General features: G+C 41.9%; 1 protein-coding gene across 2 annotated transcripts; it reads left to right on the top strand.

The window, feature by feature from the left end:
* Nucleotides 1-773: 773 nt before the first annotated feature.
* LOC101782619 lies at nucleotides 774-9,968 on the top strand. Of its 2 annotated transcripts, XM_012843988.2 has the most exons (10): nucleotides 774-958; nucleotides 2,625-3,045; nucleotides 3,221-3,357; nucleotides 4,423-4,536; nucleotides 4,618-4,686; nucleotides 5,562-5,676; nucleotides 6,831-6,991; nucleotides 7,066-7,195; nucleotides 7,655-8,935; nucleotides 9,013-9,155. In XM_012843988.2, exons 2-10 carry the CDS (start codon nucleotides 2,731-2,733, stop codon nucleotides 9,016-9,018), a joined length of 2,328 nt encoding a protein of 775 aa, XP_012699442.1. In that variant the 5' UTR covers nucleotides 774-958; nucleotides 2,625-2,730; the 3' UTR covers nucleotides 9,019-9,155. The 2 variants fall into 2 exon arrangements, with proteins under 2 accessions (XP_012699442.1, XP_004956180.1); XM_004956123.3 differs by having other exon boundaries at nucleotides 7,655-9,968.
* The last annotated feature ends 5,237 nt before the right edge of the window (nucleotides 9,969-15,205 follow it).

Raw genomic sequence — 15,205 nt, 5'->3', positions numbered from 1 at the left:
ACCACGGGTTCCGTCCCGCCGCCGCTGCCTCTGCGGCAAAGGAAGCGGCGCAGGCTGCCGCGGCGCCTGGTGCTGATGGTTGTGAGGGCGAGGGAGGCAGGACGTAGGGGGTGGCGTCTGACGCAGTGAGGAGGGAGGACGGGCTCGCCGCCCGCCGGTGCATGCCGGTGGGGAGGAGGGTGGGACCCCGACCATGTGTTCCTAGCACGAACGAAGGGGAGGGGCCGCGGGCGCGCAGCGCGAGGATGAGGACGGGGCACGGCCACCGGCGCCCGGCGTGGAGGAAGGGGCGCGACCACCAAAGTGTGCGGAGTAGGAGAGGAGAGGCGCGGGCGTCGAAGCACGAGGAGCTGCAATTGATTTAGCCGACGGCGGGGCGGTGGCCGGCGGGCGGGAGCGGCTGGCGGGCTGGGAGTGGGCGGGTGGGGTGGGGTGCGCAGGGGGACCTGGTCACGGACGGAGCATTAATGAGGGGTACTGGATTTACAAGGTACCTTTTAGTCCCCATAAGCAACCCCATGGGACTAAAGGGCTAAACTTTAGAGCCATAAGCAAACTTGTTTGGTTATTTAGGGACTAGCAGGAGCAAACCAAACAGGGTCTTAAACAATAAGGAGAAACCACGTTTTTCCAACCTGACAAGTCGAAGAAGAAAAGCCAACCAATTTCAGCCCAACCTGCCAAGCCCTAAGTCACGGCCCCACGCTCCACATCGGACGGTCACAAAATCCAACTGACCGAGAAATAATTTCTAAGGTGTCACGAGCAAATTTTTTAAAAGAAAAAAAATAGCCATACGTTTGCCATCCAGGCGTTTATCCCTTCTCCCCTCTTGGCGGCGACGACTAGGCGAGCCGCGCCTTCCGTCAGTGGTCGACTGCGGACTGCCTCTCTTCTCTCCTCCGACGATTCGTGCTCGTCCAACCCTGGTGGGTGGTGGTAGACGGCCGGCGACGAGGTGGGTCCTCCTCCTGCTCCTGATTCCTCTCTCGGATTGAGGCATGGGTGATGGCTGGGTTAGGGTTTCCGGTTCTGGGTCGTCGGGGGAGGGCTCCATGGCCGGCGGGCTTAGAGGAGCGTCTGGCGGCGGCAGTAGGCATGGCAGCGGTGGCGGATCGAGGGTGGCGTGGTGAGGCGGCCTGGGCGCCGCGGGCGGCGGACGACAACCGGCGGGAAGGGCCGACGGATTCCTCAGTTAGCAAATGGCGGGGTGGAGGGCGGCTTGTGGCTGGCGCGGCCGGCGGCGCCATTGCCCGCGGTGGCAGGGGCAGCCCGGCGCATTAAACCTCGACTGTGCATGCCCTCGCCCCAAATGTTGCATGTGGAGGCATTACTAAATCCTTCACCTTTTGTCATGTGCTGATTTATTTTAGCAACAGGGAAATAGGAATTGACTGATTTATTGTGTACATGATCTATTTTAGTGCAAGTTTTGTCGTGCATGTTCGCCCCACCTAAAATTTAGAGCGTGCTCCGCCACTGATCTGACCCAATACAAGGATTCACATATATTTTGCCTACTATTTCGTTTTTTAAAAAAATTAATCGGGGTGTACATGTGTACACCCATGTCCTAGGTCTGTCCCGACTACTATACTAACTTATCCATCTTTCTGTAGTATGATTAGGTTCTTTTATAGCACGCTAAGAGCTCCGGACTTGCAGCCCTGGTGTTTTTTTTTATGTTTTTCGCATTTTGCATAGTAGGATTTTGTTTAGCAGACTCAAATTTCTCACCTTTTGGTTGCTTCAATGCAAGGATGTGCTGTACTGGCAATATATCCTTTTGGTTTTGTGGTATTATGTACACATTTTGATTTTTCTTTGCTAGAAAGTGGTACTTAATTTACCTTCTTACCAGATTAATGATTTAAATCGTAGTTGTGGATTAAAAATGCTAGTTATGTAAAACAAAAGTTGAAAATGACTGAATGAATTGCCATGTCTGATGAAAGATGCATGATAACAAAGCATATTGCTTCATTTTGTTGGTATCACGCATATCCAGAGAAGTCATATAGTCATGGAAAATAAAGATTTTGGTCATGTGCAATTCAATAACCATGATAACTTAGATTCTTGAGTTACCATAGTGTTGAGATATCCATTAAATGAATAAGAGGAAATGACCAAATCATGTCATTAGATCGAATAATTCTAGTTTCTCCTGGCTCTATTTTCTTTTGATTTAGCCAGAATTGGTATAGGTATAGTAACCATTTGTGTTAGTTAACACTTAACTGTGATGATGACCAAACTAACAAATATCTGCAGATATAACATTCAAATCTAGGGAGCTTTGCAAAACAGTATGCAAGTTTAGGAACATACTGCAATTTTTAACTAATATCAGTTTAAAATGAACATTGTGCCATTGTGGTTGATCATGCTAACTATTGTTTAGATGAATAAATCTTTATCAGCAATTCAGCATTTCTTCATTTCTTTCTGTTGGCCTTACAATGATCATGTGCCTTCTATATAGCAGTTTTTACAATTTAAAGACTAGCTTTGGTTTGTGGAACGGGTGCTCCACCATTCAATCAATTGAGCTATTTATGTGTCCTTGTTCTCATTTTCTTTGAGCTGAAGATCTAATTTAACCAACATATGTTCCGTTTTAGGAGCTGTACATGGTTGTCTTGACGTCCGAAATAAATCAAGGTTCAAGCAAGATTTAGGAGTTATTCAAAAAATACAGGGTTTCCAGCCTTCCAGTTAAATGATCAAATGACCTGTAGAATGTCAGCAAGCAAGCAAAAGAAACGACAGATAAATTATACTAACTCAGAACAATGTAGGCCGGGGAAGAAAACAAAATTTGACTCATCCAATTGTCTTGTAAGTTTGAAGCCTCATATTGGTCTTAAATGGGACCAATATCTGAGGAGAGTTGTGCCAGAAAAGGAACAAGTTGGAATTTTGTGGTCAGACTTGGCTCCTTTCATGGAAAACCAGGAACATTGTTCCGGCCTTGCTGATGTTACATATGTTCCTCCAGAAACTTTTTCTCTCGAGAGCCTGAGAGGTGTGCTATCCTATGAGGTATGCCTATCTTTTCTTCTGAGTTTATCTACCATGATCTGTTGTTTAAGTTGATTCTATTTATCTTCTATGGTTGTCTTGACTTGGTAATATCACGATTTCGGTGGTGTTAGCACCCTATTCTGTGCTTCTTTTTTTTTTAATATACACAAACAGAGTTTGTTCTTGATTGTAGGTATGGTCTACATGTCTGACAGAAACTGAGAGAAAGTTTCTCAAACAATTTCTTCCAAGTGAGACTGATGCAGAAGAAAATGTACATTTGTTGCTTACAGGAAAAAATCATCACTTTGGAAATCCTTTCCTCAGCTGGCAAGTTCCCTATGATTTGATTCCTAATGCCCCTTTTATTTTCATTTCTAGGGTTGTAGATGCATACATCTATTCCTTCTGTTCATTGTGATGTGGTTGTATTACTTTCTGAACGTTCCTGTTTTGAGCTACTTGTCTTGTTTCCAATCCAGTGTATGTGAAAAAGTATCAAGTAGGGTATCGAAATTGGTACATCTGCGTTATTTCCTCCCACAAGTCCTGCTTAACTAATGGCAACTAGATCTATCATTGTGCTTTTTGATAACTAATACATGTTTTGTGGGCTTAGGATTTGCTGTTTGGAGGGGTTTTCGAGAATTGGCGAGGGAAGGGTTGTGGTGGCTTGGAGCCGACACATGGAGGCTGGGGAGCTGGTTGAGGGTTTCCCTTCTAATTCGTGGTTTCCTCATTACTGATAGACAACCCCTTTATATAGAGGGAGTGGGAGGGGGATGATCCCTAAGCAACTGATAGATTGAATCCAATCATAACAATCTGGAACAATATACCTTCTAATCTAATCTTATGTAGCTTCATAGACAAGCAGTCTTTCCCCGGGGGGTGTGGGTCCATTGCCACAGTACCAGCACAATTACTGTTTGTAGTGCGCTTGAACAGCACAATCGTCAATCGGCCTCTCCAAACTGCCTGTAGGGCTTGCTCGCCCATAAACCTTAACGTACTTACACGGCTACACGTTGCATAACAACTTTTTTTTAAAGTAGGACAATTAGCAATTTAAGAATATGCTCAGATCAAACATCAAAAGCCACTGATAGTTTTGATACAATCTTCTGCGGACAATGCATGTTGACCTAGACCACTAAGCTGAGTTAAGGGTTCCCATTATCCTATGTTGAGGTTAGTCCCGGTTAGATACATTAATGCACTCATGTTTATCTCTGTAAATAATGCTGAACTAGAATATACCATACCGGAATCCCTTCTTCAAATATACTATTGCCCTAAAATTGTCTGTTCAACTTTCCATCAGTTTTTCTACAGTCCTTTTTCACCTCTTGATATGTTTCTTTGACGTGGATCATTGATTGAATAATTGAACAGGTCATCTTCTCTTTGCTATGGTGATATTCATCCGGATGCCATACTTAACAAGGAGAAGCACATAAAAAAGGATGAGAAGGCATATCGTGTTAACTTGCTTAATTATCATTCCAAGTATGCCCAAACCTGAGCAAGTCCATTGTAAGTTTACTATTTAGGCAATCCCTTGATATTAATTGCAAACTGGATGTGCAGCATGGTTGACACCTTGAAGAAATGGAAGAAGAGATGGCTAAACTGCGGTGATATAGAGAATTTGTTCAGGTTGGGATTTGCTTCAATTATTTGTCTCTTGACTCTTGGGTGATGCAGTGATTTATTTAGGATCTGCTCTGGTTCCTTAGTATAGGGTTGAATTATCTACATAAATTGGTTTATTTCGTCAAAATTTTTACAGGCCTAATGCCATAATATGATGGTGCATATGGTGTCCCCAAGCTGGTTTTGACTGTAGTCTAAAGCTCTTGAATATTTCTGAATCCCTTGCCATACTACTACTGCTTGCTAGTCAACTAGAATGCGTACTGTTTCTCATGGTTGTTTGATGTGCCCTTGTTTGGTTAGTACACCATGGTACCACCTATAACTTGTATGCAAGATCAACGTAGCATGGTATTTGGTGCCATCCTTTTCTTTTTTTCTTGAACACGCAGGAGAGCTGCATATCATTTCATTAAGAAGGAGTCATCCTTTTCATTTGACTGTTCATGTCTTCAGGAGTTTCAGATGACTGATGTATCGAGTTGGAATATGCATGTGTTACACAAGCTTTCTAGATAAGTTAGTGCTGGTAGGCACATGGCAAGTGACCTCATTATTGAGTAGTGGATTTATAGAGTTTCAGTGCTGCATTGTCTCTTGCTTTAGCTTTCTGGCAATTCATATTGACAATTTCAACTGATGTGGCTATAAGAACTAAAGAACTTAATTTTCTCATGTAAATCTAATAATAAAGGTCCCTTAAACTTACTAGTTTTAGTTTTTTCGACTTGAAGGAGAATATCAAGTACAAACCCAGCATTCATTGTGGTGCAAACCAACATTGACCTATTCTATACTGCATTCTAAAGAGTTAACTCAATATAAGATTTCTATATAACTTACTAATTGATAAGCCACTGTTTGTTATGCTTTTGCAGGGATAACCCTGGTAATCAGAAGCAAGTAGCTATGCAGCAGAAAGCTACTAAGGGTGGAATGCCCATGAAGGTTGCACAAAGAGTTGATGTTTCAAAGTTTATGTCATACATCAAGGTAAAATTGCTATCTCATAAGAAGGGTGACAATGACTTTTGCTCAACTTTGGCCATTGGAGCTTTTTTAAGAAAAAGTAATGAGATCTCAGTTGTCTTTGTCTAGACATGTAGCTCTGTAATGTGCATTTCTTTCTGCAATTTAGTATGCCTGCGAAATAAGAAGTATATTGCTAAAATTAGGTCCTCTGTTTGTGTATTTGATTGAAGTCTTTTTGCCTTTTAGTTTTAAAAATGTGCTATCGCTGAACTGAAAAAGGAGGGAATTTTTATTTGGTCCATGCTTTTAGCTTTGTGCAGTACATGTATTCAGTTATGGGTGTCTCTGCTAAGTGGTTTTTGTCTTTTTGAGGTATTGTGGCATACTGTGGCTTTGGGGGCACACCTGGATGCCTAGACAACGCCCTAGGCGACAAGGTGTAACTAGGACCTTGTGGCATTCTGTGGTGCTGGGGGCATGCCTGGACACCTAGGCGACACCTCAGAAACCTTGCCCCTAACAGCTGATTGATGTGGGCGCTCCATTGTCTCACGTATAGAATATGTTATTTTCCGTATAATTTATTTGTTTTTCCATCCTGTAGCTTTATCTCTTAGCTGTCACCTCTTTCGTAATTGTTTTATGAAGAATAGTGTGAGGGGTGTGTTATTGTGCGGACTTGATGTAGAACAAAGTCAGAATTTCCTAAATTAGTCTGCATTATTGGATGTGACGCTAGTCTGAAAAATGATTGTCAACAATGACTACTGTTCATGGTGTTTTTTTTATGCCTGGCTATGATCAAAAGATATTATTATAAATTACAAAATATATAACTGAAGAACGTGTTTTTGAAGATGATCTAATTCGTTCTTAGGGCCTGTTTGTTTCCCTCCTAGATTATATAAGTTGGATTATAACCCAAGAAGGATAGTACAGTAAAAGGCCATCATGGGACCACAAGTAATCTGAAATAAGCTACCTAAGGCTAGCTTATTTCAGATTATTTGTGGTCCCAATGTGATATTTTACCATTGTACCCATAACCCATAATCCAGCTTATATGATCTAGATGGACTATAATCTTAAACAAACAGGACCTTAGAATGCTGAATAGCAACTATGGTGTATTTTACTGAATGCTGTGGTACCTTTGCTGTTGTAACTTTTTTCAGGTTAGTAGAACACAACTAAACCATATCAAGAGACTGAAGCAATCTGGGGATGGCATTCAGACCAAGCATGTTTCACGTGTAATTGGTGGCCTTGATAAATCCCATGTAAAACCATATGGAGCTTTATTAGAGGATGAACATAGGAGACTGCGTGAGCATTGGTAAGTAATGCTTTAATTTATTGTGTATACCTTATGTTGATCATTATTCTTATGAGGAAGTATTTACATAACAGGTTGAACATGTCGTGCAATGATCTACCTGCTGCTTTTGAGGTTCTTAAGGACAGGAAGGCACTGATGGAGAAATCAAGAAAGTTATTAGGCCTTGAGCTTGAAGAGAAGAATGTGTCTGTCTCGAGAAAGGTGCTGTGACTTGTCCTTCAGTTCTTATTCTTAAGTCTTAGTTTTGCGCCCGAGAGAGGTCCTATACTTGAATGTATAAAAAAAATACAGTGGATGATATCAGTCCATGCTTACTTCTGTTATGTATCTTGCCATTTTACAATGTATATCATTCACCAGTGCAGCAGAATTCCTATTCAATGTTAATGCTATAGATGAGAATACCATGACAGTAAAGATACTGAATTTGTAATAGAGGCATCTAGTATGAAAGAACTAGGTAGTATTTCATTATGAATGGTGAATTGCTCTGTAGTGCTATCTTATTTGTATAAGGTAGTTACATTGTCATTTCTTAAGAAACTATACGTTGTTGTAATCTTCTTAATGGAAATAAATTTTCATAACAAGCAATCTTAATTTATTTTTTAATACCGAATAGGTGATTATGGTTTATTTATGTTTGTTTATGATGAGAAGGCAGACCAGTTAACAGACATTACAAACGAGCTAGGACAACCTGGTGCTAGCGAAAATGATGGTAGCCCAATTTTGCAAAATGGCCAGGTAGAACACTCACCTCAAAGTATGTTTCAAGGTGGGGATGGTCAGAGCACCACTCTTCAAGATCAGGATGATGAGCAGACTAAGTATATGGAAACATGTATTTTTAATATTGACAGTCGGAATGTGGAAGATCATGATCTCATGGTAGTCAGGGGCACAGATATTACTAGTGAGAGTGAGCAAAACTCTGATGTGCAAGATCGTAATGGTGTCAGCTGTGTAGATGAAAGCACTTCCTGCTGTGCCAACAACCCTGACAAGCAGAATGAAGATCTCACGGATATCAAATTGCGTAAAGATGGCCTGGGTGTTAACAGTGAAGATATCCAAGAAATCAGCTGCAAAGGTACAACCATTAACAACAATAATAGCTCAGAGAGTCAAGGGATCAACTCCATCAATAATACAAGCACACATATTGACACTCTTGACTGCGAAAATTTGCAACTAGAAGATCTTGATGGAGTTTCTTACAAAGGTCCATCAGTTCATGCTCATGAGCAAGATCAGGACCTGGAAAGCATCAGCCATGATGTTTTGAACCACAACTGTGACCGTAGTGCAAATATTTCTTCAGAAGTGAGTCATCCAAAAATGAACACTGTAATTGTGGATCAAGAAGAGACTGAGAATGTAATGATGATACCATTAAACAGTTGTTCACTAATACCTAAGTCCTCTGGAGAACAAATGCATGTGGAAGGTTTTCTGGATCTAAATGACCAAGTAACAAAAGGTGAAAAAAACAGATGGCGGTTGGCAGGTCCTCTTCAGTCCCATTATCATCCTCCAGAGAATATAACGTTTAATGGCTCAGGTAACTTACAGATTACACAACCTTATCTCTCTTCAGGGCAACGGAGTTCTTCAGTTTACTTGGATAATGGCGTTTTAAGTCAGCAGCAGGATCAACTCACCACGTCTGCGTTCATAATGGACAATCCATCATCAGTTATTGAGCCCTTCTCAAATCTGCAGAGCAATGGTCAGCTCCAGATGGTGAAGGACATTGGAGCAGTCTCCTACCCACTTCAGCATGCAAATAGCATTGAACAGTCAACTGGTTTGCATTCATTGGCAAATAATCGTTTGGTTCAATCTGCTCCATTCCCCAGGTCGTTGCAGGAGCAGCAGTTAACTGATCAGAGTGATAATTGTCTCTATGGACAACTTCACAAGGATATCTATGCTGATGTGAGTTTTCCAACTAAAGTAAACCCTCCTATATCTGGACAGCATTCTTATGCTGCTTTTGCTTCGATGGATCATAGGTATAACTGGTTCGCTGATGGTTGTCAGTCGCATAACAATAATCTGTCGGGGTTGGAGTCTGGTAACTGCTTAACCGAGGCCTTGCCAAGTGGAAGCAACACCCATGGAACTCTGTTCAGCGCCATATCTCAGTACAAGCAGCCATCATTACACGTGGGACATGGTGGGTCAAGCCCCAGCCAGCTCCTTGAACCAAGGAATCAAGTTTGTCCGCCTCAAAATTTTCTGCCTAGGAGTCAAGACACAAACCTTCCATTTTCAGACATGTATGGCTACACCCAGAATGTGGCCAGTGGCACGAGCAGTCAGGTAGCACCTGTAGGCTCTCTGGATGGGTCGCATTGGACAAACTTCATACAACAGAGTCCTGGAATGCTGCCTGACATCACAAACAGGCCGTTTCGAGGGCCCTGGACCAGATAACTCTGTAGGTGCTGCCTGAGTTGGTTAATAAGGAGATTGGGGGCAGGCTGGAACAGAATGTTTTCCAGCATTATTGATGACTGACATGGTAGTGGTTTTGAGCTGCTTGAATGGTGGTTTCTGAACGTAATTTTGTGCCATTCCTGCCCGAATATGGGCGCTGGGAATCTGGAGAGTCAGGAGCTGATGATTCCCATTTTTGCGGTTGTCCAGCTATTTTTCTTCTTTTTTTATTTGCTTTGATAATAAGCTGTGCCCCAATCTCCATGTGTAGGCTGCCTCTGTAGTGCCCCTCAGCAAACTAAAACCTGATGCGGGGTTGTGTTGTTCTTAGCGATGGTTCTCGGCGCACGGGCCATGTGGTTATAGTGTTTTCTAACATTGCGTTTCATGTCACCCCTTTGTACATCTTTACTGGCACGTCGCCGCCTGCTTGTTGGTTAATCTGAGCGCTAAGGCAGGCGAGGCATTGGGTTGGCAATTTTGAGCCTTGCCTAACTTGTGTACCACCTTTAAAAAGTTTGTATTTTTCTCTCAATTTGCTTTGCTTGGCATGCCAGTCATGCCACACCGTTCCAGACGTCCAGTCGTGGAGATTTTAGGTATCATGAGGTAGCCAGATCCAAATATACAGGTTTCGTTTTGATTGCGAGGTACTAGTGCGATTTCTTCTGATACAGAATTTTAAATCGCCTGCAACACTTGGGTGGTGGTGCATACAATGCCTTGGATCGAGCAGGGCTCACGTGAAGCAGACTCGGGTCACTCCGTCCGATTCAAGACATGGCGGTTCCCTCGGCTCGTCGATCACCGCAGGGATAAGGGTCCTTTATACGCTTTTCTAGAACTGATAAGGCAGCAACCTGGAGAATCCTAGCTGGGTGTTTGGTAATTCTGATTATTTTGTGTTGATTGTCTGGGTGTTTGGTAATTCTGATTATTTTGTGTTGATTGTCTGTCCTGACTAGTAAATTGACCTGAATGTTTCTAGAGCTGATAATAGCTCATTTTTGTTGTGAATCTGAGGAGAAGATAATAATTCTAATGTCTTTGGAGTTTGTTAAATAGAAATTGCATTACAATAATATGAAATTCATATGATAGATCGATCTAATATGGAAACATCCGTCATGGGTACAATAACGAATCACGAAACCATAGCGACAACAATAGCATCACAAAATGCACCCATATATGTCATCTTCTAAAGCAGCAGCAACACCATCTATGCTAGGTTGGGTTGGATTAGCATCATCTTCCTCAAAATACTGTTCAAAATGCACGTCATGTACGGTACTATCTCTTATGAAATTGTGAAGGTCCATAGAAGCAACTATAATTTTGGACTGCTTGTTAACTGGATAACTGGGCAAATTCAAGAGAATGCGCCACTTCATCTTTAGAACTCCAAATGATCGCTCAATCACATTTCTAAGGGATGAATGTGCATGATTAAACACTTCTTTCAATCCCACCGGATGCTGACCATGCTGCCATTCAGAAACATGATACCTCTGTCCCTTGTAGGGTGCAATATTTTTTTTTCTATTAGGATATCTAGAATCAATAAGATAGCACTTGCCTGCATGTTATATTTATATGTTATATCACAATGAGCAAATATTCCTTGAAAAATAAATTGCACATAACTTGTTCTTACCATCGGGAGGATGTGGAAATTGTTCCTTGTATGTGAAAAGCGTGTCCAATAATACACAAGTGTCATGGACACAACCAGACCAACCAGTGATAGCAAATGTGAACCACATATCAAAATCACATACCGCCGTGACATTTTGTGAAGGATACCCATGCCGGCCAATGTATTTCGATTGATCAGCTAATGGCACAGTTACAGGTATGCAATCTTTGAAATGAGGCCAGAACCTTGCTTCTTGTAGTTTAGGATGAACCGTAGAAAATTGTGGGTCCTTAGGTCTCACAATGTCAACAGCTAATCTCATGATAGATTCAAGAACCTCTTCAAATTTCCTACTGACGGTTTCTAATGAGCAACGAAAATTATTCTTGCATTGTCTAAAAGATTGAGGTGCACCACAAGCCCATAGAAACATTCCTAATGTTCCTCGCTACAAAATTGTCTACCTGATCTCAATCCATAATCTTGTACCAAGGTGTCATGAAGGCTTAAGAAAACTGACCTCCTCATTCTGAACATGTTAAAGCACTCCACTGGATCTTGTAGTTGCAACTCAACCCACTGAATTCCAGTCATCCTTGGTATTGTAGTAGTAATCTTCTTCTTGTTCATACTAGATGATGCCATGTAGTCCATACCAAGCATTGCCACTATGTAATCATCATCAGTATCATCAGATTCATCAACATCCATGGTATGAAAAGAGTCACTGTTGCCTTCACATTCACTAGCAGCACTAGAGGTACTAATCAAGAAAATGCAAGCCTGTCAAAAAGCACTAACCAGATGATCAGATGGATTTTTATTGGTACAACACAACTAATAAAAGGTACATAGTCTCACACAACATACTTAGGAAAAAGAAATAATGTTTGACACAACATAAGGGAAATGAAAGTGAAATGGCACACTAATGCAAAACCCTAGTGCTTCTTCCTTATTTCCCAAGCCCTCCTTAGCCAATTCAACCTCCCATTTGGTGTCTTCAATGTAATGAACACATCACGGTTTTGCTTTTTTTGAAGAAGTTGTGTGGCATAGAAGTGTTCATCACTCCCCTCCTCAGCCCCATCCTTGATGACTTGATCCAACATACTTCCAATCTCATCTGAATGTTTACTACTTTGAGCTTTTAACTCATATGCATCGACCAAACGTTTCATGCATTGGTGTCTAAAAGTCTTCATCTTCTTTCCTTTAGGGGAACTAGGAGCTAGCCTTTTTCCAGCCCTCCACTCAGAACTTGTTGGGACCTTAGGTGCCTCCCTATCACTATTGCCCCCAACATCAGCAACATCATGTTCAGCAACATTGCCATCACCACTTGAAACATATGAAATCTCATTTGTAACAATGACAGATTCAAACATGATTCGCATCTGATCCTCATACTCAAGCGGGGCTGTTCTGAACCGGTTACAACCTTACATAGCTTGTAAAATATCACCAAAACAACGTGACATTAGATGAAACCAAACAACGTATATGTGAACTATCTCTAATGGGAGTGTTAGTGGGCTCACCGCATTTTGTTCTTCCCACCATTCATCATCAGCCACAATACAACCAATAACAGAATCTTTTCCCAATCCGATTGCTCTCAAGTTCAAAGTCTTCCATTGGGTATACATTTTTTCAGTATATCCCACCTGTTCTTCATTTGCCCTTCATTGTATGGCCTCTTGGTACACTCATAAAACTTTCTAACAAGATTTGCATATCCCACCGCATTCAAACATTGTTGCGGTTGATTAAAAGCAAGGACTTCTTCCACACAAATGTCATTAAAAGCCTTCGTGGCAAATGAATCCCATTTTGCCACAACCTTTGATGACTTTTCCATCTAAAATATGATTATAGTATTGTTCAATTAAATATAAATCCACAATCTTATTTACTGACCATCAACTAAGAGCATCATTAATCAAGAAGTACTACTATGCAACCCACAATCTGCCATTTGAGCAATCCATCAAGAAGTGACAGCAATTTTACCTTGCTCTTGGTCGGCGGCCTTGCAGTCGGAGCAGGTAGCAGAAATGATGCCAGGAAAAATTGACGCACAGGTAGCACAGGTAGCAGTGCCCCACCCACCTTCCTTCTCAACAGCAGCAGCACCTGGGGGGAGCCAGCGGAAGGAGCTGGTGGTGCCAGGCGGGTAGGGAGGACACGAGCCAGGGGGCAGGGAGGACATGAGGAACTAGCAGATTGACACGAGGAGGCCAGGGAGGACGGAGCCGACGACGGACGGGATCTGTTGGCAGGGAGGTGGCGGGAGGGATCTGGCCAGGGAGCCTGTGGAGGACGGCAGACGGAGCCGACGACGGATAGGGCCGGCGGCGGGCGCAGGATCGATGGCGTGTGTGTGTGTGGGGGGGGGGGACGGCAGGTGTTGGTGGGGTGGGAGGTATCGGGGGAACACTTGCAGGAGAAGCGCCCCCGAGGCCACGTACAGGAAAATCAGTCCGCTAGTTCTATTGTGGATTGTGGGCTAAGCAGCTTGGGTGGTAAGCGGGAAATAAGCTAGGCGTTTGGGTGGGCTTATGACTCATTTCCACCGATAAGTGGGAAATAAGCGGATACAACCAGGCCCAAGGCATCGCCGCCTCCTGAGAGGCACCACCACACGTGACACGTCCACACTGACAAGTGTATGTGCTCAGCACAGGCACTGCTTCTCGAGGGAAAGAGCACTGCTGGGGAGCAGAAGTCGTTGATGATGGATGGAGGAGTCGTGTGGAGACACGATGTTACGTTTTCAACGTTGCACTACATCATTTTTCATATTACTATATGTAATTTTGTATGTTGCAACGTGTAACACCCCGTCCTCCAAAGCCGCACCTGGACATTTGCCCATGTGTGGGTGAGTTGGACCGACGAGGACGTCGGGTTCTTTGGGGGCGGGGGTTGAATGTAATCACTATTTCTTGGTTTAGTTTACCCCTAAACTATGCCATTTAATTCAATTTATCCCTAACACAATTTATCTTTTTTTCTCTTTGCACAAGTGGAGTTTCAAGTTAAAATTTTGAGGGATGATAGCAAGAATCATAACGCATTTTAAAAAAATTTACCATGAATTTGTTATCAATATTTTGATAGGGCATGATATTTAATAACAAATTAATTCTTGGGATCCAAAATTATAAAAAATAGATGAAAATTTACACTATATTTTTTTGATATACATTGTAGTGTCCACTACCACCGTGCAAAATTTAAATTGAAATTCAACTTGTGTAGAAATAAAAAAGATAAATTATGTTAATGGATACATTGAACCAAATAGTATAGTTTAGGGGTGTATTGAATCAAAGAATATTTTAAGGGGTCATCCGGACTTTGGCTATACTTGAGAGTAGTAATTTGAACTTTTCCAAAAAGATATAACTGTAGATGTACAATGGAAAAGTAAATAAAAGCTTGCACTCATACATTAAGCGCACAAGAAAGAAAGGGACGTGCTGCTTTCGAACGAGTGCGCTATACATTACCTAGAAATGCTCCTCTAAAATAGCAAATTCATCATTAGGAGATATGAGTAGTTTTACTCCCTCTATTTTTATTTGTAAGGCGCACAAGCATATCAAGATTCAAATTTTGCAATCTTTGACCAATAATTTAACTATTATTTTTTAGTTTTATAATGTAAATTTTATATGGTTGGATTTGTAATCAAATATACTCTACAATGATTATAAGTTTATAACCATAAATAATATAATATAAGATAAATGAATGGTCAAAGTGTTATTTGGAGAACCGTGCCAAGTCATACCATGCCTTATAAACATAGATAGAGGGAGTATATGACAAGTTTGGATACTCACCATTCTCAACAAACATGAGGCTTCACAAAGCTGCCACCATCAAAATAGGTGATTTTCTTTCCATTGTGCCTCCTTCATTCTTGTTGTTGTGCAATCAATGTCACAAACTCTAGGTGGTGGTGTTGGGATTAGAAATCCCGAACAGACCAGAGGAAGAAGGAGAGAGCAAGCCAAATGAACAAGTGACCAAATGAACCAATGACCAAGAGTACCTGTCGGGCATACATCTATGGTCCCACCAGAAGGGTTGTATGGATCCACATCTAGAGAAGTACA

The sequence above is a fragment of the Setaria italica genome, chromosome II (genome assembly GCF_000263155.2).
Source record: "Setaria italica strain Yugu1 chromosome II, Setaria_italica_v2.0, whole genome shotgun sequence".
Classification (NCBI taxonomy): domain Eukaryota; kingdom Viridiplantae; phylum Streptophyta; class Magnoliopsida; order Poales; family Poaceae; genus Setaria; species Setaria italica.
Note: the sequence above shows the minus strand (reverse complement) of the source record. Positions and strands in the feature narration are given on the sequence as shown.

Bases quoted from the DNA above. Each gene is read 5' to 3' on its own strand.
- LOC101782619 (XM_004956123.3), top strand. From the start codon at position 2,731: ATGACCTGTAGAATGTCAGCAAGCAAGCAAAAGAAACGACAGATAAAT. The intron at 3,046-3,220 runs GTATGCCTATCT...TCTTGATTGTAG, and splicing joins GAGGTGTGCTATCCTATGAG to GTATGGTCTACATGTCTGAC. The intron at 4,687-5,561 runs GTTGGGATTTGC...ATGCTTTTGCAG, and splicing joins GATATAGAGAATTTGTTCAG to GGATAACCCTGGTAATCAGA.